Below are 10,691 nucleotides of genomic sequence, written 5' to 3'. Positions count from 1 at the left end.
GTAAAGTACTTAAGTAAAAATACTTTCAAGTACACTGCGATGTTTAACGGTGAGAAAACGCAGAATGGTGATTTTACTAAATGACTGAAGAGTTTGACTGTGTGATATTAGGTGGCTTCTTGTGTAAATATTTTCCGTCTGGATTTTAATGATTTAATGATTACTTAAGTCGTTTTTTTGTATCTGTACTTTACTATTTATATTTTTGACAACTTTTACTTTGACTACATTCCTAAAGACAATACTATACTTTTTACCCCATACGTTTTCCCTGACACGTAAAAGTACTCATTACATTTTGAATGCTTAGCAGGACAGGAAAATGGTCCAATTCATGCACTTGTCAAGAGAACATCCCTGGTCATCCACTGTAAATTATGTCAGAGTGTTGGTGTGCCCCTGGCTATCCGTAAATAAAAAAAAAACAAGAAAATGGTGCCATCTGGTTTGCTTATATAAGGATTTTGAAATTTTTATACTTAAGTATATTTTATCAATTACATTTACTTTGGATTCTTAAGTATATTTAAAACCAAATACTTTTAGACTTTTACTCAAGTAGTATTTTACTGCACGACTTTCACTTTTACTTGAGTCATTTTCTATTAATGTATCTTTACTTTTACTCAAGTATGACAGTTGGGTACTTTTTCCACCACTTCAAATGAGTGCAGGAAATGCAGTAATGATAAAAGTGCTGAAATTAGTTTTGGTTGAAGTTTAATTGAACAGTATAAAACAATCATAATGGAGAAAGACTTAGAATGTATGTGTTGCCACCCTAGGATCACTCTTTAGCAAATGTAGAACTTTTATTATTCAAAAACAAAAAATACAGTCAAATACCGTCATACCGCCCTTTTTTTTTTTTAAATAGCGTGATATAATATTTGGGCCATATCGCCTAGCCCTACCAGCCCCCGACGTACTGCTCCAGCCGCAGGACGACGACCCCAAGGGCGAGGAGCGGGCCGGACGGCGAAGGTGGAAATCTCAGATGTTGTTGGGATCTAGAATGTCGTCCACCGGAACCCAACACTGCTCTACTGGACCGTACCCCTCCCAGTCCACCAGGTACTGGAGCCGACCCCCATGGTGTTGGGAGTAAGGGAGGGATCTGACGGTATAGACGCGACTCCCATCGATGTCCAGGGGAAGCGGAGGGGTGTCGTGGGGGACGGCATCAGCCAGGGGACCAGGAACCACCGGCCTGAGAAGGGAAACATGAAAAGATGGTGAAATCAGGTAATTAGTGAGGAGTTGTAATCTGTAAGTTACCTCGTTGACCCTCCGCAGGACCGTAAACGGCCTCACAAACTGGGGACTCAGCTTCTTACAGGGCAAGCGGAACAGGAGGTTCCTGGTGGAGAGCAGTGGCAATCCGCTTGCTCCTTCTGATGGCGGGCTGGAGTCTCACGTGGGCATCGTTCCATAACTCTTCTGCACGCCTGAACCACTTATCCACCGCAGGAGCTTCGGTCTGGCGCGGAGTCCACGGAGACAGGGCTGGCTGATAACCCAGAACACACTGGAAACGATTCAGCCCAGTAGAGGAGTGTCGTAATGAATTCTGGGCGTATTCTGCCAAAGGAAGGAATCGGGCCCACTCCCCCTGCATGTCCTGGCAGTGACTCCCTCAGGAATCTCCCCAGCTCCTGGTTCATCCTCTCCACCTGCCCGTTAGACTGAGGCCGGTACCCAAAAGTGAGGCGGACCATGACCCCCAGCTTCTCAATGAAGGCTTTCCAAACATGGGACTTGAATTGGTGGCTGTGGTAAGAAATGATGTCCTCCGGAAGGCCATAGTGCCGGAAGACCTGCTGGAACAGTGCCTCAGCGACCTGGAGAGCGGGAGGTAGACCAGAGATGGATTAAACAGCAGGATTTAGAGAATCTGTCAACAACCAGAATAGTGGTAAAACCATCAGAAAAGGGAGATCCGTTACAAAGTCTATGGACAGATGTGACCAAGGCCGCTGAGGCATGGGAAGGGTAAGTTGTTTCGCTGCTGGAGCGTGCCGGGGAGTTTTGGATTGAGTACATACTGAACATGTACACCTTACATTGGTATACAATATACAGTATACATGGATTTCCAATGGAGCACATCAATGCTGCCATTTTTAATCTCAATATCAAATCCATTTCTGGGTAACCTTACTATGGTTGTTTTCAATTAAAATGGGCAAAAATAAACAAAATCTTTCCTAGGAAAGAGCAATTTCTCTAGAAAGAATTTGCTAGGAGTGGGGAGGGAAAAACTGTTATTAGCAGAGGTTTGGAACTCTTTATTGGTCTATTAAGCAATTTACCGGCAGCCCAAAACTCGCTGACAGTCTTTTCAAACAGCTCTTAAATTAAAATGGCATCATTGTTTTCACAATTTCACAGTATTATTCCAAAATAGTGTGGAAATATATATCAAACACAGGATGGTCATGTTTTTAACTGCACTGTACCTTCACACAAGCATATCCTCAAGTTACTCTTGAAACAGTGTCATATCATTGATATGTTTTTGACTATCATATTTTGGTTGTGTGGTTTATTACAGACCTATCCTTCACAACCCTTCATAAGGCCAAGATGGTCAGGATATCGCTGTGGTCACCCACCTAACCCAACAGGCTTCAACACACATGGAAGAGGTCAGTAAAGAGTCTATTTTAACAGCAGTGAGTCTAGAGGCCTGGCAGGTGTGAAAGGTGAGAGTAACTAACAAATGAGTGAAACTTGCGCTGGTGTTCTGTCCTTTACTACTGGTCACAGATCCACACAGCAGATATTTGAACATACTGGGGCAGGAACGGAAGATCAGCGCCGAGACTGAACATCCTGTCGTACCCAACGGACCAGCTCAATGTCCTGTGGTCCTGAGCAAACCAACAGTGGAGCCCCTGGTTGTGAGGTCCAAGACCGGCAGAAACGCCTGGCTTAGGGGATAAGGAGGACCACCTCCCGGTTGACAACAACAAATCTATAAGAATTCTGTTTGTCATACCGTCCAGAAACAGTGGAATAATACACAGAACCTTTGCACAGAGTTGGTTGTTTGGCAACGGTTGAATGATATGGTCGGAGATTGCTTGTCATTTTCCACAGGTCGTCTGGGATGAGACACTAAATAGATGGGTGGATAGGAGCGCACCACAGCTGGAGGCAAACTTTCATTATGAAAATGAAACTGACTTTCATTGTATTTGAACGGTGAGCATTTCATAATACAGTATTTTTAGATGTAAATTGCATTGATATTTCATTTGAGCAAGCCTTTACCAATAGGGATGTACCCCCCCTTCACCAGTGGGGAACAGGCTGTGGGTCCTCCCAAGGGTATCAATAATAGTAGCATGTACTCAATGACAGGAGGTTAAAGTCGCAACTTAATCCGACTTAACTCCTCATACTGTATCAGCCAATCATGGCTCTGCCTGGTGTTCACCCCCCCACAGCTGTTCGTGCTAGACCATTTAGCCCAGGAATACACAACTGAATGCTGGGCACTGCCACGTACAATATGTGCATGTTATGTAGTGTAGACTACAGGAACCCCAATTTCTGTGCTGGAAGCATCAAGCTTACCAAAAACCCACCAATTTGACAGCATATATTGTAATAAAGTTTATTTACAGGTTGTAATAGAACAAAGAAATGTCTGTACACTCGTGAAGTTAGGAGGGACTACAGTACACAGAAAAAAAAGACAGGAGACAAGGACATTTAAAAGTTGAAAGTGCTTTGGTTCTCAGGGATCTGGAAGGCGTAGCCGTCAGTCGTGGTTTCTGGAGCAACAGACTCGTCCTCCTCACCCTGAAAGCAAGACAGAGGGTGTCACCAGAACAATAGTTTGAATTGCATGCTCATGTTCAATGTCTCCTTTTGATAACAATCAGCCGCATCACCCATGAATGGACCTGAAGGAGACGAGACAAGCTAAAGAGGACATAACTGTATTTGGACTTAGTCAATGCTTGCTAAAGGTCTCACTTCGCCAGAGAAGTACTTCTCAATGAGGTTGAGAGATGCCTTGTAGACCATCTCGTTCTCGTGGGACTGCAGAGCCTCGATCCTGTCCAGGCCGCCACACTCCTCGATCATCAAGCACAGCTTCTCCACCTCGCCGATCTTCTCTCCTGCCTGAGCGCATGAGTCGTTTAGTATGGGCTTTTACACACACACAAATCCATTTCTAATTTTAAACCAATGAAGTCAAATTTGAAAATAGCAGATCAATGCTAAAACATGAATGTCTCAACAACCGGGCTATGGGAGATACTTGGAGTGGTAGCTCCCATGCACAAAATCGCAGAGATTAATATTTGCCAGTCAATCAAAACCCACAGATCAGCACGGTGCAGCTGTCTCTAGGAACCACTAGGCAAACTGTCAGTGTTCTAGGGTGCTCATTAGCCATAATGTGTTACTGATAGAATTATGGGTTGTAATAGGGACCTCTTGACCTTCACACTGATTGTGTCATGAGACTTAAAAGCCCTACCCATTGGTCCTTCTTACATACCAGAAACTGACTTACCAGGAAGATGTTGGTTATGGCATCCAGAATGACCAGGATGGTCTTGCTGTCCTTGGCAGAGAGCAGGTTGAGGAGGGGCTCCAGCACATTGGCCTGTACCAAGTGTATCACCTGCTCCACCGTTCCCCCGCTGGTGTAGTTGGTGATAGCCCACACCACCTCCTTCTGGGTCTTGTAGTCTCCCTGGTTGAAGAGACATGAGGCAGGGTCAAAGAGATAGCTAGAGGACTCATCTTTGTATTTGTGCCGTTATAGTGTCTATGACAGCATGGTCGTCGAGGCAATATCCACCATAGTAAATTTCCTTCACGATTGGGTGATCATTCCCGATGACCCAGTTGGACATGACACCAACATGGTAACCAGGAGGAATCAGCCAATGAAATCCCACCCAGTCAAGTACATTCAAACTGTGGAAGCCCTCAACAGCGCTGCCCATGCTAACACAGCATTTTGGCCACTAGAGGCCTCTATCACTATGGGCAGGACTCCCTTCATGTATAGACTCATTCACAGCTTTCATTTCTGCTGTCGGCACCCTCAGACAAGGAGTGCTGATGTTTGTGGAGCAGCACAAAAGATAAACCAGGCGTAAGTTCAGTAGGCATGAAACTGAAGAACAGTCAAACGGGGAGGTCAAATCTGGGGCTGCATGTAGCAAACGTCTAGGATCAGGTCCTAAAAGGACAAATTAACCTAGTTGATCAGCCCTTGATGCATACTAGCCCCCGAATGGCTCGCCCCCTAATGAACAACCCACGAACCCTTGTCATACCTTCTTGAGGACGTCCACCAGCAGTGGCACGAGGCCGGCATTGACGACTTCCTGGATCTGGGTGTCCTTGCCAGCCGTGACGTTGGACAGGGTCCAGGCCGCCTCCTTCTGGATGTTGGACTTGTGGTGGCGGAGAAGCGCGGGGAACATTGTCAGAGCGCCGGAGTTCAACACACACTGTGTCTGCTCATCTGTGCCAGTCACAATGTTACCCAGCGACCGCAGGGAGGGAATCTAGGACCGCAGAGAGGGAATTAGGATTCGGATTCAAGTTACACAATTGACTGATATCTGTGACAACACGCTTTCCTCAGTAACTTGGAATGTCTCAACAACCGGGCTATAGAAGCTACTTGGAGTGGTAGCTCCCATGCATAAATCACAGAGATTAATATTTGCCAGTCAATCAAAACCCACAGATCAGCACTGTCCAGCTGTCTCTAGGAACCACAAGGCAGACCACTGTATAAAAAAAGCCTCGCAATCGCGACAAAGGGACGTACCACGATGGTGAGCTCCCCGGAGCCGAGCAGCTGGACGAGGCGGGGCACCAGGCCGGACTGCACTACCACCTCGATACGCTCGTTAGGGCCGTCTGTCAGGTAGGACACGGCCCAGCAGGTGTCGGCCAGCACCTCCTTGTCGTCGTGATGGAGCAGGCGCACCAGCATGGGTAGCAGTAGCTGCACGGCCGCCAATGGCGGCGCAGGGTTCTTGTTCCGACACAGGTTGGACAGGGTCCATGTCACGTTCCTCAGGTAACCAGACTAGAGGGAGCAGGGAGATGTCTTTAGAGATCAAGACGCCACACCGTTACAAGCTATATTTAGATTTACAGATGCATCAAATTGAGGTAATGAGCCAAGATGAGAAAGCTAAAGCAGTCAACTGTATATAGCACAACATCATAAATACAGTTGAAGTCAGAAGTTTTACACCTCAGCCAAATAGATTTAAACTCAGTTTCACAATTCCTGACATTTAATCCGAGTAAAAATTCCCTGTCTTAGGTCAGTTAGGATCCCCACTTTATTTTAAGAAAGTGAAATGTTAGAATAGGAGAGAATGATTTCAGCTTTTATATCTTTCATCACATTCCCAGTGGGTCAGAAGTGTACATAAACTAAATTAGTATTTGGTAGCACTGCCTTTAAATTGTTTAACTTGGGTCAAACGTGTCGGGTAGCCTTCCACAATAAGTTGGGTGAATTTTGGCCCATTCCTCCTGACAGAGCTGGTGTAACTGAGTTAGTTTGTAGGCCTTGCTCACCTTTTCCAGTTCTGCCCACAAATTTTCTATTGGATTGAGGTCAGGGCTTTGTGATGGCCACTCCAATACCATGACCTTGTTGTCCTTGAGCCATTTCCACAACTTTGGAAGTTTGCTTGGGGTCATTGTCCATTTGGAAGACCCATTTGCGACCAAGCTTTAACCTCCTGATTGAGGTCTTGAGATGTTGCTTCAATATATCCACATAATTTTCCTGCCTCATGATGCCATCTATTTTGTGAAGTGCACCAGTCCCTCTTGCAGCAAAGTAACCCCACAACATGATGCTGCCACCCCTGTGCTTCACAGTTGGGATGGTGTTCTTTGGCTTGCAAGCCTCCCCATTTCTCGCCAAACATAAATGGTCATTATGGCCAAACGGTTCTATTTTTGTTTCATCAGACCAGAAAACATTTTTCAAAAAAGTACGAACTCTGTCCCCATGTGCAGTTGCAAACCGTAGTCTGGCTTTTTTATGGCGGTTTTGGAGCAGCGGCTTCTTCCTTGCTGAGCAGCCTTGCAGGTCATGTCGATATAGGATTCGTTTTACTGTGGATATCGATACTTTTGTACCCGTTTCTTCCAGCATCTTCACATGGTCCTTTGTGGTTCTGGGATTGATTTGCACTTTTCGTTCATCTCTAGGAGACAAAGCGCGTCTCCTTCCTGAGCGGTATGGCGGCTGCGTGTTCCTGTGGTGTTTATACTTGCGTACTAGTGTTTGTACAGATGAACGTGGTACCTTCAGGCAGTTGGAAATTGCTCCCAAGGATGAACCAGACTTGTAGAAGTCTACAATTTTTGGGTGATAAAAAAAAAAAAAAAATGTCCCATGATGTCAAGCAAAGAGGCACTGGGTTAGAAGATAGGCCTTGAATTACATCCACAGGTACACCCCCAATTGACTGAAATGTCAACTAGCCCATCAGAAGCTTCTAATGACATGACATAATTTTCTGGAATTTGCCAAGCTGTTTAGAAAGGCAGTCAACTTAGTGTATGTAAACTTCTGACCCACTGGAATTGTGATACAGTGAATTATAAGTGAAATAATCTGTCTGTAAACAATTGTAGGAAAAATTACTTGTGTCATGCACAAAGTAGATGTCCCAAGTAACTTGCCAAAACTATAGTTTGTTATCAAGAAATGTGTGGAGTGGTTGAAAAAACAGTTTTAATGACTCCAACCTAAGGGTAAGTAAACTTCCGACTTCAACTGTAGCTGATGACCGAGTGGAATTTCCTGCAGCACTTGCTAACAAATTCCACAACAAACCAGAGCTTTTCCTCATACGTAAACAGCTTACAGAGAACACAGACAGGTCAGGAGCAGCCAGCAGAGTCAGGAGGGGCTCAATTGCGCCGTGCTTGATGACCAAGTCCCTGTAGATGGAGCCATCACCTGAGGAAAAGGGAGGAATCAGGCCAAGTCAAAAATGTGGTCACAGAAGACAGTTGACCTGGCATACAACCACAGCGTAAGAAGGCTTATTGCAAAAGGTATATTGAGCTAACACACGTTCAAGTAGTAGTATTTTCTTACCTGCCTGGTAGCAATAATCTTTACCAGAATTTATAGTTCAACAATAACATGAAGTTTCACACTCAAGTTTCGCAGACAAAGATGTTTGAAAGACACAGGGTTTGACAGGAAGTTATTCCAACAAACACGGGAAAAGCTTTCAGATCACTGTTCCTGTACTATCAATGACAACGGCAACAGTCATGCCATAGTCACTTTCGATACAGGCAAAATAATAAATAAGGTGTGCCTTCTCATACCAGCGATGTTTCCCAGGGCCCAGACAGCCTGCTCGCTGATGTGGGGGTGCGGGGACATCACCAGGCTGATGAAGGCGGGGATTGCTCCTCCGGCCACCACTGCGGTGGTTTGGTCCGAGCTGCCAGAGGCGATGTTGGTCAGGGCCCAGGCCGCCTCGAACTGTATGGGAGGACACTCGGCAAGGCCCAGAAAGCTGACAAAGTTTGAGATGAGCCCGGCGCCAATGATACGATCAATGGGAGGGTGCCTCTCTCTGGACAGCAGCTTCCTGTGAACGGCCATGTCGAAAGTAATGGTTAGGGGCAGACAAGGCAACAGAACAGAAACAGTGATTACTCAAAACCAGTTTCCAATTAAACGCTTACTGATTTACCTGGCTGCCTGGGTAGCCTGCACCTGATGATCTAGGCTTTGGCTATTTACGCCAGCCACAATCTCCTCAACCGTCCAGTGCTGTGCAGGCTATGGAAACATGACAGGATTACAGATTAATGCCATGTGTGGAGCATCTGCATGTGTAACAGAATATAGCTTCCACCTCTCATCGCCCCTACCTGGGCTCGAACCAGGGACCCTCTGCACACAGACAACTCACCCTCGAAGCATCGTTACCCATCGCGCCACAAAATCCGCGGCCTTTACTTCAAAGTCTGAGAGCGAGTGACGTCATCGATTGAAACGCTATTAGCCCGCACCCCGCTAGCTAGCCATTACACATCGGTTACACATGCATGTCAATGGAACAAAGTGACGAATATAAGCGCTAGGTAACAGGCCTCTGATAGAGTACATGACAGCCAAATCAATCTATTGGGAAGAGGTCCATTTTTGGCTTGCTCGCCCTTTGTTGATGGCCTGTACACCGTCATAATCCAAAACTTGCCGTTGCCTGTCTGAGTTTCAAATAAGGGTAGTTACAGTATGGATATAAAATAATACCTGTGCATTTTGGTCCTTCTCTTGGAGTGGAGACGTAGGCTCATCTGGGCAGATACTGACGTTCCTTCTTTTGAGAAGCTGGTCATCTTTCTTCGCCTTTCGAATTTCAACGTTGACCTCGACTCTTCTGCGCCTCAATTCCTGCAAATAAACAATGTCAAGTTCCAATACTGTAAACTAGGTGTCAATCAATCAAGATTAGGCAGCAAAGGCGATATCAACTTACGTTGGTATCTTTTCCCTTGTTTTTGAATTGGGTGATACGATCGGCGTCGTTCGCAGTTGTCGACATTGTTTTCGTTTCTTATTGAACAAGGCGAGGACTTCACTGTAGTATTGATTACTAACGTGGATGGGGAAAAGTTAAATGTTAGCTATGTGCGTGTTTTAAATAAAATACCCAAAGTTTTCCTAGATAGGAAGACAGTGTCGCTTTCCTGCTGCCCGGCAAACTATAATCTAACGTAGATCACCATGTGGCCGGTTGAAAACGCGCAAACTGACCATTTAATCATAACCAGTACACAAGAAAACCAGTAATAATTTAACAATATATCAACGCATATCATTTATATCGAATGCACCCAGTAACTGCTATATTATAACCATTAAAATAAACAGCAACTAACAAACGCATGAACACCAGCCTCACCTTGTTCTTGTTCTTACTGGCAATGACGTCAAACGTGAGACCACCTTTAAATTTCCGGCTCTCTCGATCTGTGATTGGCCCATTCGAGTCAAAGCACCTCTTCATTGGCCCCTTTTTGAAAAAGTCGGAAAGAAGTCGCTAGTGGTGATGCGCTGTTATCGCGAGACGACACTACAGCTTTTCACTAAATTTTACTATATTTGCCTGCGACACGTCGCAGAGCACAGTAGTTTAGCTAAAACTGGCAGTAAATATGTTGATCATGAAACCGAATATACACAATTCCAAGGAACGTTACACGCCTTTTTCGTCATGTTTTTAATTCTATAAACTGTGCCTGCAATAACTGGGAACGTGATGACCCAGTGGCCTAATGGATAAGGCATCAGCCTCCGGAGCTGGGGATTGTGGGTTCGAGTCCCATCTGGGTCGCATTTAGCTTCCGTTTTACGTGAAATGAAACGAAAGCAAATGATTGTTAATAGCTACATGGATTATAAAACCGGGGAATGCACTCCGACCCCAACCTGTCTCTTACAAATGTTATTGCATTAAACTATGGGGTCTTGACCGACGAAAATGTACCATACAAATCAATCACATACGTAGCAATAAGGTTTAATCACGACTTTAATACTAATGTTTGAAATCTGCAACACCGCAAGCATCCAAGCGTCGCCTCAAAGTTTGTGACATTGTGTCCAAAAGGGGGCAGTGGTTCTATGCGTATGACCTTCA

At 45.2% G+C, this 10,691-nt stretch overlaps 1 protein-coding gene and 4 non-coding genes across 5 annotated transcripts; 1 reads left to right on the top strand and 4 right to left on the bottom strand.

The window, feature by feature from the left end:
• Positions 1-3,608: 3,608 nt before the first annotated feature.
• Positions 3,609-9,983, bottom strand: LOC129839372 (importin subunit alpha-1-like). The gene is made up of 10 exons (XM_055906775.1): positions 9,528-9,983; positions 9,302-9,442; positions 8,736-8,824; positions 8,362-8,630; positions 7,887-7,981; positions 5,813-6,076; positions 5,310-5,543; positions 4,535-4,717; positions 3,988-4,137; positions 3,609-3,810 (listed from the first exon to the last, which is right to left on the bottom strand). The coding sequence occupies exons 1-10, from the start codon at positions 9,591-9,593 to the stop codon at positions 3,721-3,723; spliced, it is 1,581 nt and encodes a 526-aa protein (XP_055762750.1). The 5' UTR covers positions 9,594-9,983; the 3' UTR covers positions 3,609-3,720.
• Positions 4,245-4,380, bottom strand: LOC129840052 (small nucleolar RNA SNORA84). The gene has a single exon (XR_008757169.1). It is a non-coding gene; the product is annotated as a small nucleolar RNA SNORA84 (small nucleolar RNA).
• On the bottom strand, positions 5,631-5,765 carry LOC129840051 (small nucleolar RNA SNORA84). The gene has a single exon (XR_008757168.1). It is a non-coding gene; the product is annotated as a small nucleolar RNA SNORA84 (small nucleolar RNA).
• On the bottom strand, positions 8,205-8,330 carry LOC129840055 (small nucleolar RNA SNORA71). Its single transcript, XR_008757172.1, has one exon. It is a non-coding gene; the product is annotated as a small nucleolar RNA SNORA71 (small nucleolar RNA).
• A 329-nt stretch (positions 9,984-10,312) lies between the features above and the next one.
• trnar-ccg (transfer RNA arginine (anticodon CCG)) lies at positions 10,313-10,385 on the top strand. Its single transcript has one exon. It is a non-coding gene; the product is annotated as a tRNA-Arg (tRNA).
• Positions 10,386-10,691: the final 306 nt, after the last annotated feature.

The sequence above is a fragment of the Salvelinus fontinalis genome, chromosome 40 (assembly GCF_029448725.1).
Source record: "Salvelinus fontinalis isolate EN_2023a chromosome 40, ASM2944872v1, whole genome shotgun sequence".
NCBI lineage: Eukaryota > Metazoa > Chordata > Actinopteri > Salmoniformes > Salmonidae > Salvelinus > Salvelinus fontinalis.
The sequence above is the reverse complement of the archived record's forward strand: the minus strand, read 5'-3'. Positions and strand labels throughout refer to the sequence as shown.